The sequence below is a fragment of the Xiphophorus hellerii genome, chromosome 15 (genome assembly GCF_003331165.1).
Source record: "Xiphophorus hellerii strain 12219 chromosome 15, Xiphophorus_hellerii-4.1, whole genome shotgun sequence".
NCBI classification, from domain to species: Eukaryota; Metazoa; Chordata; class Actinopteri; order Cyprinodontiformes; family Poeciliidae; genus Xiphophorus; species Xiphophorus hellerii.
This window is the reverse complement of record NC_045686.1, coordinates 22,614,657-22,631,601: the sequence shown is the minus strand read 5'-3', so window position 1 is coordinate 22,631,601 and position 16,945 is coordinate 22,614,657. Positions and strand designations below refer to the sequence as shown.

Here is a 16,945-nt window from a genome sequence, read left to right as displayed (position 1 = left end):
CTTCCCACAGTGTGTTCACCAAACATAACTGGGTACCAGTGCGTATGTGAGGAGAACTTTGCCTGGTCTTACAACAACTGCATTACGTACGGGGTCTGTGACGCCATTATTGGTGACACGTGTGGCTGCATTAATGACCTGCCAGCTGGTGATCAGTTCTGCCAGTCAAACAGCAGTCAAACAGGTAGGCCTGAAAAAACAGCATTCATCAGTTAGTAGAGCAATAGTTTTGTTCAAGCTTTATATTGAACTAAAAACCTGTAAAAATGTTAAATATATGCCACTAACAAGAAGTCAAATCACAATACAGCAACATATTACTGCAAAAATAATAAGAACTAATGCAGTTGTGAATTTTATTATAAACACTTACCGAGCACAGTTAGGCCGTATGGAGAGCATAAAGAAAGACTGTGTGTATTTTTGGTTAAAATAGTGTCGATATATTTACTTCCTTAACCATTCAAGTCTAAGAGATAAGGCGAAGAGAGAACAGGTATGTATGTAGGTATGTTGCAGGCAGATGCAAGATAGAAACCACCATACTGATAATACTGATAATACAGTCAATACTGATAGACTCAGTATGTACTGTAAACCTGGGGATGGGGGTGATAAGGAGATGTGAGAAACAGATGGTGAGAAGGGAACAAAGAGCAGAGGTGACCGAGGACATCTGGTGGCTATGAAAGTACAAGGTCAAATACATGAATGAATTTCAGAAATGCATAGGCTATTTTCATAAATCATATTTATCAGAACTAATATTGCATTGTTATATCAAAGGTGGTAATCTATTTTTGTATTGTTAAAGGGTTGTTTTTCCCTCTATTTGTCCTGTTTTTATATAATTTTTTGTTTATATTGTTGGTTTAATTTTTTTTTCTTTTTTCTTGAAAATGTTATGTCATTCCTGTGTTGTGGACTCATAATTTTACAAACTTATGGAGGGCAGCTTATCAAAGGTTAAGGTTATTTGAAGGTGTGAACCACAACCGACAACAGAACTTTTTTTACTGGAACAAATGTGCAAAATGAAGATATTTTGAAAATATTTTTAATTTATCCCTCATTTGCTGTGGTGGGCCCCATGAACTAAAAGGTTAGTTGTGCTAATCCTAAAGCACTAATCATAAAATGTAATTCTACTAATGCTAAAGCAAATACCACACCAACATGGTATTTAGTGGACGCTAATGCAAAAGGCCTTAGTCCAATTCAAAAAATGTCCATGAAAGACTACAACTCTCTAACACCAATTTAGTTTTGATATAATAATTTACATGTTCTAAAATGCCCTCAGATAATGTATCTGTGTTTATATCCTGTTCTCCACTGACTGTGTTTTATTTGGTAAAGTTGTTGGGGGGGAAGAGAGAATGGAAGAATAAGAAATTTAACTGCTGCATAAACAGTCTTCACCCACTTCAAAATAAGAGCATAAATATAAACGTCTAACGACTTGAAGAATTCTTAAGTCGATAACCGAAACATCAATATGAATCTCAAACTTTGACTGAAAGTTGTAGCATCTTTTTTTTTGCCACATGTTTTTACCCCTTCTGGAAAATTTTAACCAGTGGCATTTTCCAAAATGTTGACAATGTTATGTCAATTCCCAAAACGATAAAACATTGTCAACTTTTTGAAAACTCATAAAGATGCAGTTACTACAAGGAGTAGGTATTAAACTAATATCCTTTACTGAACCTTGGCGTTTAATTTGTGACTAGCACACATTTGGAGATAATCGTCCTTTTAATTGTGGCTTTTCTTTTGTTTAAACGAGAACCCAGATGTGCTTAACTTACCATTCTGTTTCAATTTACCTGACAAAAACATTTAAACAAGGAAGTGCATTCCGTTATGCCTGCAAGAACGAAGAAAGTGCTCCGACCAGTTTTCTCAAAACCCTCATAGCTGTTTGGAAGAGTTCCCATTTCTGCATTTACCACCATGTCTGTTAATTAAAAAAAACATCATGCATCTGCTGCATGAGGGAAATTTGCTTGGTGTGCTATGACAGCGTTGAGCTGATGGACTCCCACCCAAACTCATTTTGTGTTTCATTTCCACAGTGACAACGACCGCAACACCATCTTCTACACAAGCTATTGGTATGACACGGTTTATTTTTTCTTGTGTTTGTAGTCAAATTAGTTTGGCAGAGAAAAGAACAAATAATCTCTAACATTGTGCTCATGCAAATCTTAGTCTTGTTTCTAAATGTAACGTGGCCTCTTAAGGCTGCAGTATGCAACTTTTATAACAATGTTTTCTTTACATATTTGTTAAAACTGTCAGTATAATAACCTGACAGTATAATAAGAGATGATGTATGAAATAATCAAGTTCCTCCCAGTGGCCCTACTGCCATCTGAAGAAATACACCACTTGGTCAGAAACAGCCAATCAGAGCCAGGAAAAAGGTTGCAGTCATTCTCATGTACGCGCTGCTTGCATCCTCCCTCTTACTCTTTGCTAGATACCACAACAGAGCCTAATGTGAATGCTAAGGCTAGTTAGCATGACCACTGATGATGGCAGATAAACAGTTTTTCTGTAATGTTAGGTTGTTCTCCACAATCAGCACAGCTGCACCAAACCAGCAATCTTGGCAGTCTTATAAGCGCCGTGTGCAGGAGGCAAAGTGTGACTGACAATTCGAAGCCTTTCCTGCTGGCTCTGATTGGTTGTTTCTGCAAATAGCACTAGAACAACAGGAAGGCCTAGTTTTTTTTCCATGTAAAAGTTTTAACAAATATGTAAGAAAAAAAAACCTAATGCAGCTTCAAAGTGCATGCAGTTTGACTTAACTCAAGTGATTTTGTCAATTTGAAAGCAATTTTGCATCATCATAAAAACCACACAATCATCTTAATGCATCTTCTCTTACCCTGCCCCCCATCGATGCCAACAGATCTAGTGGACATCGATGTGGACATCATCGTGTTCATCCCAACCTCTAGTGTTTCATCAAGTATATTCAGCTACATCAGAAGTTATCTGCAATACCTTACCTTCCCAATACCCATCTCTCAGTCTCTGGGAGTGAAAGAGCTCCACTTCACCACAGGTATGTAAGAGAGTCTGCAGGTTAAGTGGTTTACCTCCTGAGTCAGATTTAATACAAATAAGATAAGAGTAGATTAAAATGAAAATATATATATATATCTTTTTTTTTAACAGCCTGCGATCCAAACTCTGCTAATGGGCTCCAGTGTCAATGTGAGAGCGGCTTTGCTTGGCCATGTGACACGTGTAACAGCAGCAACTCGTGTAATGACCCCAGCAATCCGTTCTGTACGTGTTTAAATGGACTTCCTTCCAACAACGACTACTGCCAGCTAATCACAAGTAAGGAAACTCATTTTTGTACTTTATTTTATATGTTTTTTTGTATTTATCAAGTAGGGGTCTGTACAGTGTCAGAAATATAAATCATATTTTATACTTGCATCTTTAAGAACTTGCAAATTCAGTTCTGGCTTTTTGGACTGAAATAAAAAAACGGTCTTCTTCGTTGATCCACAGATTCTTCTGTGTGCCCAACTCCTAGTCCTACTCCAGGTATGTAAAACATTTCAGCTGTAATTTAACACATTTGTGATCTGCTCCAGAAATTAAAAAAAAGAAAAATCCACCTTAATTATATCTCGACAAACTTAGGAGAAAGCAGGGGGGCTTTGATTCAAACATGCTGTGTTGTATATAATGCATCATCACCAGGTTGATTATATATTTGAACTTAAACCTAATGAGTAAATTCTTTATGGTCTGCCATCATGCTGGCCAGACGAGAATGCAATGTATTTCCATTTACCAACAAATCTTTTGTACACAGATGAAGTAAGTAATTTATTTACCTTAATAAATGCCTGACCATCTAAACATGAAAGTTCAACACTACAGTCTTTTAGTGCCCCCTTGCAGCAAAATAGACGTTAGCTGAAATAATTAGAAAACAGGTTGGATTGTAGTCAGTTGCAGCCTCTCTAGGTACTGATTGCACAGTGCAAACAGAACCCAAGATTTAGTAACGCCATTATTGGGTCAACGCTGTGATATTTTTTTATAGCTTTTGTGTTGGTTCCATAAAAGTGGTAGATATGTGAATATCAGTTGAGTTGCAAGACTTAAGGCCCGTATGTACATTCACTGAAATAACAGAGGCATTTGGTCTCCTCTCCCAGAGCTGCAAGAGCAACACATCATTCTGATCTTGCTACTGTGGTTGTGTTGTTCCTGGAATGTGTTCTTAACACATTCTGCCATCGTATGATGGCAGATAAAGCTTTATCTGCCATCGTGTGATTATCTGCCATCGTGTGATGGCAGATAATGTGTGACGTCTAGACAGCTTATCGACACAACTGCAGCACAACCTGAGAAGAGATACTAAGAGTTCTACACCTGGGTTCTTGGAAAGCATTGCATTTTCTGACTAGAAAGAAATTTGTATCTGGATCAACCCCTTCACAATACAGCTACTCAACAAGAGTCTCTTATGCCAGACATTTCTATGGAGCCAGTATAGCACATATTGCTACACAAGATGCTTCCTTCTTCTAAAACATCTTGACCATGATTGCTACGGCTTTGCATTTTCTTTAACTGAACTTTGTACCTGAATCTTTTTGGCTTGATGTGTTTTGGTATCATCTCTTTTTATGGGTTACCTTTTGTTGTGTTTTTCTTAGCTCAGTGTTGAGTTCTGTTCATCGTGTATCGCTTCAGATTCTCATTTTAATACTTATCTTGATGGTTTTGTTGGGTGAGATTCCTTTCACCATACTCCAGTCCTTGAGGGGAGATGTTCTTCAACTTCTGGTGTGTCCCAAGTCCAACACACAGTAAATAAACTCAAGTCCTACAGAGCCCTACTAGTGACCGAGTTTTGTGATTCAGTAGTGCTGACAAAGTGACACATCTAAAGGCGCGCGCCCCCCGAGTATGCGAGTTTTACATCTGTGTTTTAGATTTATGTGTGAGCATTCCCATGCTCATTAGTCACCTTTCCCTCAGCTACTCAAAGCTTCTCACCCAGCTGATCTGCATTCCACTGATTGGTGTCACTGATTAGTTCTCATTTCACTTGATGACGTCTGCTGTCATCCTTTATGCATGCGTGAGTTCAATCCAGGTAGATTCCCAGAGATTAACTGTTTACAATCTTGAACGAATTAGAGAGAAATGTGTGGGTAAATGGAAATCCAACAGCTTGCATAAGTGGGCATTAGGGCCTGAAGACGTCACATTTCTATAGACTACTAGTGGATTATTTGAACAAAAGAGAATATATTTAGAGGTTCCCTCCTCTCTGGTATACATCTGTAAGAATTATTGAAATTTAAATATAAGGCAACTTCTGTGAATGCCAGTGTTTATTAAATTATTTTGTTTTTCATTTCCAGTGACAACGGTCTCAACAACTCCTCCACCAATTTATGGTACGACAACATAAAACAAATATAATGATAATAAACAAGTATTTGTACTGTCTCTCCCATTGTCCCTCTTTTGGTCAGTGGTCAGAGATTATATCCCAACTTCTCAGTAGTCTTAATTCTGTTGGAATTTTCATCTATTTGCCTCGACAGAGATTGATTTAGTCCTGGAAGTACACATCCCATTCTCAAGCTACCAGTCTGATACGCTGAATGGGTTTAGAGAGTCTCTGAACAACAAGACCTTCCTCACACCTTTCTCAAAGTCTTTAAACATTACAGAGTTATTCTTGACCACAGGTAAGAGTGTGTGCTTACTTGCTGAACTTACTCCTTATTTGTTTTCCTGTTTTTGGTTTGATCCTGAGAATAAAATGGTGCATGATTTCTTTTATCTTTTTAAAATATCCTCAACAGTCTGTGATCCAAACTCCACTTATGGATATCAGTGTGTGTGTGAAAGCGGCTTTGCTTGGCCATGTGACATGTGCAGCAGTAACAGTTCATGCAGCAGTCAAATCTGTACGTGCATATATGGACTTCCTTCCAGCAACGAGTTCTGTGAGCCAATCACAGGTAAGATAACTTTTGTTGGTTTTCTTGTAGCAAATTAAAAAAATATTTGTTGTGTGTTCATAATTTGTTTCTGATCTGTACTGTGTCGTCTATACATAGTTTTTTTGGATAGTAATTTTGTACTGTTGCTCCACAGGTAATGCTACATGCCCAACTCCTCCTCCAGGTATGTTGTAAAAGTAAATTTCTTGCTGCTTTTTAAGTTATGTTCAAATCATTGGTGATTAGCCTACTGTGTGGAACACACAAGAATTAATCAAAAGTTTCTTTTGTTCACAGTCACAGCTCCTCCTCCTCTACCAACTTATGGTAAGATACAAGACAAACTGTAGAATGGAGGGTGTAAGCATGCAAAGAGTTCAGTCTGGAAAGACTGCAAGGATTGCAGAGAACAAGTACTGATAAAGGATTATTATAAATCTGAATGTCATAAATACATTAAGGATGTAGTCATTATAAATGCAGTGTCCTTGAAAAATATTTGCTCCTTAGAAATTACTTCCCTGTTTTTGTGTTTGAATGATTTAGACCATCAAAAAATGTCAATAACTGACAAACATAACCTGAGTAGGTACAAGAGCATTTTACATTTTTATAAAAATGATTTCAGTTTTTCACGGATGACTGCTATGCATATAAACCTGGCTCTGTGTGAGAACTTAATTGGCAATAAATGAAGTTAGGGACAATTAACTAAATGTAGGGACAATTAATTATTATCAGAACTTAATAATTAATTGACAATAAGAACTCCCCTCAATCAATTTCAAAAATCTGGTAATGAGTCACCAGATTATTGGTGTAGGACGTTTTGTGCACTTGTCTTCGTAGTATTGCTCAAATTTAGCCGCATTGGAGAGTTTATAGCATAAACAACCTGTTTAAGGTCACACCCAGCATTTCAGTTAAACTTGAAAGCAAACTTTAACAAAAAAATCTTAATTTCTTTGTTTTGTTTTATTTAGTCGTTTCAAGGAGGTTTGTTTTATTTAGTCGATTGTCTCATATTATTCATTTTGCATAATCAAAATCTGCTTTAGCTAAAGATATTGTGGAAGAAATTTTTCCGTTTGCATCCCGGAATATGGACTAGCTGTGACATTTTACTTATTGCGATAAATGATCTTTAAAGAGCACAAATATAAATTTTCTGTTCATTTTCTAGAAATCGATCTGGTTCTTGATGTGCACATCCCAGTGAACAGTTTACAAGAAAACACACTCAATACATTCAGAAGAAATCTGCTAAATAAAACCATCCCTGATGTACAACAGGCTTTCACAGTGTTAGAAATAACACTGACCACAGGTAAAACATTTAGCTAAATTAATTCAAATATGATGCTGTTTATAGGAAAATGTGTAATTTTTATCTTTTTTAAAATATCCTCAACAGTCTGTGATCCAAACTCCACTTATGGATATCAGTGTGTGTGTGAAAGCGGCTTTGCTTGGCCATGTGACATGTGCAGCAGTAACAGTTCATGCAGCAGTCAAATCTGTACGTGCATATATGGACTTCCTTCCAGCAACGAGTTCTGTGAGCCAATCACAGGTAAGATAACTTTTGTTGGTTTTCTTGTAGCAAATTAAAAAAATATTTGTTGTGTGTTCATAATTTGTTTCTGATCTGTACTGTGTCGTCTATACATAGTTTTTTTGGATAGTAATTTTGTACTGTTGCTCCACAGGTAATGCTACATGCCCAACTCCTCCTCCAGGTATGTTGTAAAAGTAAATTTCTTGCTGCTTTTTAAGTTATGTTCAAATCATTGGTGATTAGCCTACTGTGTGGAACACACAAGAATTAATCAAAAGTTTCTTTTGTTCACAGTCACAGCTCCTCCTCCTCTACCAACTTATGGTAAGATACAAGACAAACTGTAGAATGGAGGGTGTAAGCATGCAAAGAGTTCAGTCTGGAAAGACTGCAAGGATTGCAGAGAACAAGTACTGATAAAGGATTATTATAAATCTGAATGTCATAAATACATTAAGGATGTAGTCATTATAAATGCAGTGTCCTTGAAAAATATTTGCTCCTTAGAAATTACTTCCCTGTTTTTGTGTTTGAATGATTTAGACCATCAAAAAATGTCAATAACTGACAAACATAACCTGAGTAGGTACAAGAGCATTTTACATTTTTATAAAAATGATTTCAGTTTTTCACGGATGACTGCTATGCATATAAACCTGGCTCTGTGTGAGAACTTAATTGGCAATAAATGAAGTTAGGGACAATTAACTAAATGTAGGGACAATTAATTATTATCAGAACTTAATAATTAATTGACAATAAGAACTCCCCTCAATCAATTTCAAAAATCTGGTAATGAGTCACCAGATTATTGGTGTAGGACGTTTTGTGCACTTGTCTTCGTAGTATTGCTCAAATTCAGCCGCATTGGAGAGTTTATAGCATAAACAACCTGTTTAAGGTCACACCCAGCATTTCAGTTAAACTTGAAAGCAAACTTTAACAAAAAAATCTTAATTTCTTTGTTTTGTTTTATTTAGTCGTTTCAAGGAGGTTTGTTTTATTTAGTCGATTGTCTCATATTATTCATTTTGCATAATCAAAATCTGCTTTAGCTAAAGATATTGTGGAAGAAATTTTTCCGTTTGCATCCCGGAATATGGACTAGCTGTGACATTTTACTTATTGCGATAAATGATCTTTAAAGAGCACAAATATAAATTTTCTGTTCATTTTCTAGAAATCGATCTGGTTCTTGATGTGCACATCCCAGTGAACAGTTTACAAGAAAACACACTCAATACATTCAGAAGAAATCTGCTAAATAAAACCATCCCTGATGTACAACAGGCTTTCACAGTGTTAGAAATAACACTGACCACAGGTAAAACATTTAGCTAAATTAATTCAAATATGATGCTGTTTATAGGAAAATGTGTAATTTTTTATCTTTTTTTAAAATATCCTCAACAGTCTGTGATCCAAACTCCACTTATGGATATCAGTGTGTGTGTGAAAGCGGCTTTGCTTGGCCATGTGACATGTGCAGCAGTAACAGTTCATGCAGCAGTCAAATCTGTACGTGCATATATGGACTTCCTTCCAACAACGAGTTCTGTGAGCCAATCACAGGTACGATAACTTTTGTTGGTTTTCTTGTAGCAAATTAAAAAAATATTTGTTGTGTGTTCATAATTTGTTTCTGATCTGTACTGTGTCGTCTATACATAGTTTTTTTGGATAGTAATTTTGTACTGTTGCTCCACAGGTAATGCTACATGCCCAACTCCTCCTCCAGGTATGTTGTAAAAGTAAATTTCTTGCTGCTTTTTAAGTTATGTTCAAATCATTGGTGATTAGCCTACTGTGTGGAACACACAAGAATTAATCAAAAGTTTCTTTTGTTCACAGTCACAGCTCCTCCTCCTCTACCAACTTATGGTAAGATACAAGACAAACTGTAGAATGGAGGGTGTAAGCATGCAAAGAGTTCAGTCTGGAAAGACTGCAAGGATTGCAGAGAACAAGTACTGATAAAGGATTATTATAAATCTGAATGTCATAAATACATTAAGGATGTAGTCATTATAAATGCAGTGTCCTTGAAAAATATTTGCTCCTTAGAAATTACTTCCCTGTTTTTGTGTTTGAATGATTTAGACCATCAAAAAATGTCAATAACTGACAAACATAACCTGAGTAGGTACAAGAGCATTTTACATTTTTATAAAAATGATTTCAGTTTTTCACGGATGACTGCTATGCAAATAAACCTGGCTCTGTGTGAGAACTTAATTGGCAATAAATGAAGTTAGGGACAATTAACTAAATGTAGGGACAATTAATTATTATCAGAACTTAATAATTAATTGACAATAAGAACTCCCCTCAATCAATTTCAAATATCTGGCAATGAGTCACCAGATTATTGGTGTAGGACGTTTTGTGCACTTGTCTTCGTAGTATTGCTCAAATTCAGCCGCATTGGAGAGTTTATAGCATAAACAACCTGTTTAAGGTCACACCCAGCATTTCAGTTAAACTTGAAAGCAAACTTTAACAAAAAAATCTTAATTTCTTTGTTTTGTTTTATTTAGTCGTTTCAAGGAGGTTTGTTTTATTTAGTCGATTGTTTCATATTATTCATTTTGCATAATCAAAATCTGCTTTAGCTAAAGATATTGTGGAAGAAATTTTTCCGTTTGCATCCCGGAATATGGACTAGCTGTGACATTTTACTTATTGCGATAAATGATCTTTAAAGAGCACAAATATAAATTTTCTGTTCATTTTCTAGAAATCGATCTGGTTCTTGATGTGCACATCCCAGTGAACAGTTTACAAGAAAACAAACTCGATACATTCAGAAGAAATCTGCTAAATAAAACCATCCCCGATGTACAACAGGCTTTCACAGTGTTAGAAATAACACTGACCACAGGTAAAACATTTAGCTAAATTAATTCAAATATGATGCTGTTTATAGGAAAATGTGTAATTTTTTATCTTTTTTAAAATATCCTCAACAGTCTGTGATCCAAACTCCACTTATGGATATCAGTGTGTGTGTGAAAGCGGCTTTGCTTGGCCATGTGACATGTGCAGCAGTAACAGTTCATGCAGCAGTCAAATCTGTACGTGCATATATGGACTTCCTTCCAGCAACGAGTTCTGTGAGCCAATCACAGGTAAGAAAGACAGCTGAAGGAGTAACCTGCACAGAGTCAATAAGATTCTGTTTAAACTGATCAGGTTTTATTATCATATTGATTATAGTGACACATTTAGAATTTAATCTCTGATTGGTCCACAGATAATTCCATATGCCCGACACCAGGTATGTAAAACATATAGATTTGTATGTTGACTGTTTCAGAAAGCAGGTACAGCAAAACCTAAATCTCCCAGAATTCTTTGCTGCATAGATGGGCAGCAAAGAATTTTGCTCCTTTTCAAGGAGATGCAAAGCAGTGAAGCATCGAATGTAGGATGGGATGATGTATAAGACAGAAAAGAATCTTACTAAAGTAAATAAGAAAGCTGAGCAGTATTTAATTACTGACAAGTAAGCCTATGGAATGATAAAGGTGGTCACATAATGCTGCGTCCAAAGTCTCAGCACCTAACAATAAGTCAGAGGTCCAATAGTTGTTGATGAGGTCACACATTCATACAACAAGCAACACCTGGAAAAAGCTAAGCAAGTTAAATGGTCAAGCTAGGCGGAGTGGAAGTGCATCATTTAGGACATTTCTGAAAAATGTCGGACAATGAAGTCACGTTCTACAAAACTGCATTATTTATAGTGGGTACTGTAGCTCCCTCATCCATTTGCATATTCTGTGAAAAAATAACATTTACAGTTCACATAAAGCGCGGTGCATGAAAAAAATGAACTCTCCTCTAACTCCTCCCTCCACCTAACCACCGCACATCTAGTGGACATCGATTTGGACATCGTCGTGTTCATCCCAACCTCTATTGTTTCATCAAGTATAATCAGCTACTTCAGAAGTTATCTGCAATACCTTACCTTCCCAATACCCATCTCTCAGTCTCTGGAAGTGAAAGAGCTCCACTTCACCACAGGTATGTAAGAGAGTCTGCAGGTTAAGTGGTTTACCTCCTGAGTCAGATTTGATACAAATAAGATAAGAGTAGATTCAAATAATAAAATATATTTATCTTTTTTTTTTAACAGCCTGCGATCCAAACTCTGCTAATGGGCTCCAGTGTCAATGTGAGAGCGGCTTTGCTTGGCCATGTGACACGTGCAACAGCAGCAACTCATGCAACAATCAAACCTGTACATGTTTATATGGACTTCCTCCCAATAATGAGTTCTGTCAGCCTGTCTCAAGTAAGAATACTGTTTTGTTGCTTTTTAAATGAATATTGTTGCTACTATTCGATTAGACGTCTGTACAGGATCATAGAGACGTTGCTTGTTTCGCTGCCAATATGTGTCTTAGATTCTAGTCCTGATGATGCAACATTGGTTGTTTTTTTAGCCTTATTTCTTCTCTTCTTCTCCCCAGATGCCACTACATGCAAGCCACCTGCACCTCCCACAGGTATATAAAAACATGAACAACTGAGTTGTAGTTTAACAGTTAAACTTACCTTAGAGTTTGCTTCAGCAGAAAGTTTCAAGTTTAAGTTGCATTTGGCAAAATCTGCACATTTTCACTCAGAGCTTAAGTAAAATCAGGCCATTAAAAGATGGATGGTTCCAATCATAATCAGATGTTCACACTACTATAATAAATGTCATAAAAATGTGTTTACAAACCAACATTTGTGTAGTTTCTTATAATTTTATGTGTCACACATTCATACAACAAACAACACCTGGAAAGACTAAAGCAAGTTAAATGGTCAAGCGAGGCGGAGTGGAAGTGCATCATATAGAACATTTCTGAAACATGTCGGACAATGAAGTCACGTTCTGCAAAACTGCATTATTTATAGTGGGTACTGTAGCTCCATCATCCATTTGAATACTTTAAACATGACTTGTAAAAATTTAACATTTTAGAAACACAATGAAGACACAGATCTGACCTCATGCAACTTTTATTACAAATACTTTAAATTATCTGCTATTACATTACAGATCAGTTACCGTAATGCACAACTCGAAAGAGACACTGATGTCAGATAAACGATAATACTTCCTTCTGTTGTTCTGAAAGTCTTGTTCATCAAACCTCTCATAACTTTTTTTTAGTATTACTCAACTTTCTCTTGTGTTTTGGTTCTTCCATCTTAGACACCTGAAAAGTGTTAACATCGACAGTATTTTTTTCTTTAGCAATACTATGATTTTGTTCAACTTTGAATTAACTCCTAAAATATCAGCACAGAACAGGTCAAATTATTAATTTACTTTCTAACACCGCATGTTGTTGTAAACACCACCAAAGCTTCATTTTAAAAATAATTATTTTTGTAAATCTGACAAGGCAAAATTCTGTGAAAAAATATTTACAGTTCACATAAAGTGCTGTGCATGAAAAAAATGAACTCTCCTCTAACTCCTCCCTCCACCTAACCACCGCACATCTAGTGGACATCGATGTGGACATCGTCGTGTTCATCCCAACCTCTCGTGTTTCATCAAATATAATCAGCTACTTCAGAAGTTATCTGCAATACCTTACCTTCCCAATACCCATCTCTCAGTCTCTGGGAGTGAAAGAGCTCCACTTCACCACAGGTATGTAAGAGAGTCTGCAGGTTAAGTGGTTTACCTCCTGAGTCAGATTTGATACAAATAAGATAAGAGTAAATTCCAATAAAAATATATATGTATATCTTTTTTTTTGAAACAGCCTGCGATCCAAACTCTGCTAATGGGCTCCAGTGTCAATGTGAGAGCGGCTTTGCTTGGCCATGTGACACGTGTAACAGCAGCAACTCGTGCAACAATCAAACCTGTACATGTTTATATGGACTTCCTCCCAATAATGAGTTCTGTCAGCCTGTCTCAAGTAAGAATACTGTTTTGTTGCTTTTTAAATGAATATTGTTGCTACTATTCGATTAGACGTCTGTACAGGATCATAGAGACGTTGCTTGTTTCGCTGCCAATATGTGTCTTAGAGTCTAGTCCTGATGATGCAACATTGGTTGTTTTTTTAGCCTTATTTCTTCTCTTCTTCTCCCCAGATGCCACTAAATGCGAGCCACCTGCACCTCCCACAGGTATATAAAAACATGAACAACTGAGTTGTAGTTTAACAGTTAAATTTACCTTAGAGTTTGCTTCAGCAGAAAGTTTCAAGTTTAAGTTGCATTTGGCAAAATCTGCACATTTTCACTCAGAGCTTAAGTAAAATCAGGCCATTAAAAGATGGATGGTTCCAGTCATAATCAGATGTTGACACTACTATAATAAATGTCATAAAAATGTGTTTACAAACCAACATTTGTGTAGTTTCTTATAATTTTATGTGTTACACATTCATACAACAAACAACACCTGGAAAGACTAAAGCAAGTTAAATGGTGAAGCGAGGCGGAGTGGAAGTGCATCATATAGAACATTTCTGAAACATGTCGGACAATGAAGTCACATTCTGCAAAACTGCATTATTTATAGTGGGTACTGTAGCTCCATCATCCATTTGAATACTTTAAACATGACTTGTAAAAATTTAACATTTTAGAAACACAATGAAGACACAGATCTGACCTCATGCAACTTTTATTACAAATACTTTAAATTATCTGCTATTACATTACAGATCAGTTACCGTAATGCACAACTCGAAAGAGACACTGATGTCAGATAAACGATAATACTTCCTTCTGTTGTTCTGAAAGTCTTGTTCATCAAACCTCTCATAACTTTTTTTTAGTATTACTCAACTTTCTCTTGTGTTTTGGTTCTTCCATCTTAGACACCTGAAAAGTGTTAACATCGACAGCATTTTTTTCTTTAGCAATACTATGATTTTGTTCAACTTTGAATTAACTCCTAAAATATCAGCACAGAACAGGTCAAATTATTAATTTACTTTCTAACACCGCATGTTGTTGTAAACACCACCAAAGCTTCATTTTAAAAATAATTATTTTTGTAAATCTGATAAGGCAAAATTCTGTGAAAAAATATTTACAGTTCACATAAAGTGCTGTGCATGAAAAAAATGAACTCTCCTCTAACTCCTCCCTCCACCTAACCACCGCACATCTAGTGGACATCGATGTGGACATCGTCGTGTTCATCCCAACCTCTCGTGTTTCATCAAATATAATCAGCTACTTCAGAAGTTATCTGCAATACCTTACCTTCCCAATACCCATCTCTCAGTCTCTGGAAGTGAAAGAGCTCCACTTCACCACAGGTATGTAAGAGAGTCTGCAGGTTAAGTGGTTTACCTCCTGAGTCAGATTTGATACAAATAAGATAAGAGTAAATTCCAATAAAAATATATATGTATATCTTTTTTTTTTGAAACAGCCTGCGATCCAAACTCTGCTAATGGGCTCCAGTGTCAATGTGAGAGCGGCTTTGCTTGGCCATGTGACACGTGTAACAGCAGCAACTCGTGCAACAATCAAACCTGTACATGTTTATATGGACTTCCTCCCAATAATGAGTTCTGTCAGCCTGTCTCAAGTAAGAATACTGTTTTGTTGCTTTTTAAATGAATATTGTTGCTACTATTCGATTAGACGTCTGTACAGGATCATAGAGACGTTGCTTGTTTCGCTGCCAATATGTGTCTTAGAGTCTAGTCCTGATGATGCAACATTGGTTGCTTTCTTTTAGCCTTATTTCTTCTCTTCTTCTCCCCAGATGCCACTAAATGCGAGCCACCTGCACCTCCCACAGGTATATAAAAACATGAACAACTGAGTTGTAGTTTAACAGTTAAACTTACCTTAGAGTTTGCTTCAGCAGAAAGTTTCAAGTTTAAGTTGCATTTGGCAAAATCTGCACATTTTCACTCAGAGCTTAAGTAAAATCAGGCCATGAAAAGATGGATGGTTCCAATCATAATCAGATGTTGACACTACTATAATATATGTCATAAAAATGTGTTTACAAACCAACATTTGTGTAGTTTCTTATAATTTTATGTGTTACACATTCATACAACAAACAACACCTGGAAAGACTAAAGCAAGTTAAATGGTCAAGCGAGGCGGAGTGGAAGTGCATCATATAGAACATTTCTGAAACATGTCGGACAATGAAGTCACGTTCTGCAAAACTGCATTATTTATAGTGGGTACTGTAGCTCCATCATCCATTTGAATACTTTAAACATGACTTGTAAAAATTTAACATTTTAGAAACACAATGAAGACACAGATCTGACCTCATGCAACTTTTATTACAAATACTTTAAATTATCTGCTATTACATTACAGATCAGTTACCGTAATGCACAACTCGAAAGAGACACTGATGTCAGATAAACGATAATACTTCCTTCTGTTGTTCTGAAAGTCTTGTTCATCAAACCTCTCATAACTTTTTTTTAGTATTACTCAACTTTCTCTTGTGTTTTGGTTCTTCCATCTTAGACACCTGAAAAGTGTTAACATCGACAGTATTTTTTTCTTTAGCAATACTATGATTTTGTTCAACTTTGAATTAACTCCTAAAATATCAGCACAGAACAGGTCAAATTATTAATTTACTTTCTAACACCGCATGTTGTTGTAAACACCACCAAAGCTTCATTTTAAAAATAATTATTTTTGTAAATCTGACAAGGCAAAATTCTGTGAAAAAATATTTACAGTTCACATAAAGTGCTGTGCATGAAAAAAATGAACTCTCCTCTAACTCCTCCCTCCACCTAACCACCGCACATCTAGTGGACATCGATGTGGACATCGTCGTGTTCATCCCAACCTCTCGTGTTTCATCAAGTATAATCAGCTACTTCAGAAGTTATCTGCAATACCTTACCTTCCCAATACCCATCTCTCAGTCTCTGGAAGTGAAAGAGCTCCACTTCACCACAGGTATGTAAGAGAGTCTGCAGGTTAAGTGGTTTACCTCCTGAGTCAGATTTGATGCAAATAAGATAAGAGTAAATTCCAATAAAAATATATATGTATATCTTTTTTTTTGAAACAGCCTGCGATCCAAACTCTGCTAATGGGCTCCAGTGTCAATGTGAGAGCGGCTTTGCTTGGCCATGTGACACGTGTAACAGCAGCAACTCATGCAACAATCAAACCTGTACATGTTTATATGGACTTCCTCCCAATAATGAGTTCTGTCAGCCTGTCTCAAGTAAGAATACTGTTTTGTTGCTTTTTAAATGAATATTGTTGCTACTATTCGATTAGACGTCTGTACAGGATCATAGAGACGTTGCTTGTTTCGCTGCCAATATGTGTCTTAGAGTCTAGTCCTGATGATGCAACATTGGTTGCTTTCTTTTAGCCTTATTTCTTCTCTTCTTCTCCCCAG

General features: G+C 36.4%; 1 protein-coding gene across 7 annotated transcripts in view; it reads left to right on the top strand.

The window, feature by feature from the left end:
* Nucleotides 1-16,945, top strand: part of LOC116734085 (uncharacterized) — a 35,706-nt gene that overhangs the window by 7,900 nt on the left and 10,861 nt on the right. For 4 of the 7 annotated variants that reach the window (XM_032585232.1, XM_032585231.1, XM_032585235.1 and 1 more), the window contains exons 5-36: nt 11-184; nt 2,079-2,117; nt 2,921-3,076; nt 3,190-3,357; nt 3,535-3,570; nt 5,415-5,450; nt 5,601-5,747; nt 5,865-6,023; nt 6,160-6,189; nt 6,303-6,332; nt 7,189-7,332; nt 7,420-7,578; nt 7,715-7,744; nt 7,858-7,887; nt 8,744-8,887; nt 8,977-9,135; nt 9,272-9,301; nt 9,415-9,444; nt 10,301-10,444; nt 10,533-10,691; nt 10,817-10,840; nt 11,443-11,592; nt 11,705-11,863; nt 12,042-12,077; nt 13,073-13,222; nt 13,338-13,496; nt 13,675-13,710; nt 14,706-14,855; nt 14,972-15,130; nt 15,311-15,346; nt 16,342-16,491; nt 16,607-16,765. In XM_032585232.1, coding sequence (XP_032441123.1) covers nt 11-184; nt 2,079-2,117; nt 2,921-3,076; nt 3,190-3,357; nt 3,535-3,570; nt 5,415-5,450; nt 5,601-5,747; nt 5,865-6,023; nt 6,160-6,189; nt 6,303-6,332; nt 7,189-7,332; nt 7,420-7,578; nt 7,715-7,744; nt 7,858-7,887; nt 8,744-8,887; nt 8,977-9,135; nt 9,272-9,301; nt 9,415-9,444; nt 10,301-10,444; nt 10,533-10,691; nt 10,817-10,840; nt 11,443-11,592; nt 11,705-11,863; nt 12,042-12,077; nt 13,073-13,222; nt 13,338-13,496; nt 13,675-13,710; nt 14,706-14,855; nt 14,972-15,130; nt 15,311-15,346; nt 16,342-16,491; nt 16,607-16,765 — 3,372 coding nt within the window. The remainder of the gene's footprint in view (nt 1-10; nt 185-2,078; nt 2,118-2,920; nt 3,077-3,189; nt 3,358-3,534; nt 3,571-5,414; nt 5,451-5,600; nt 5,748-5,864; nt 6,024-6,159; nt 6,190-6,302; nt 6,333-7,188; nt 7,333-7,419; nt 7,579-7,714; nt 7,745-7,857; nt 7,888-8,743; nt 8,888-8,976; nt 9,136-9,271; nt 9,302-9,414; nt 9,445-10,300; nt 10,445-10,532; nt 10,692-10,816; nt 10,841-11,442; nt 11,593-11,704; nt 11,864-12,041; nt 12,078-13,072; nt 13,223-13,337; nt 13,497-13,674; nt 13,711-14,705; nt 14,856-14,971; nt 15,131-15,310; nt 15,347-16,341; nt 16,492-16,606; nt 16,766-16,945) is intronic. The other 3 variants (XM_032585233.1, XM_032585234.1, XM_032585236.1) reach the window with 3 other exon arrangements.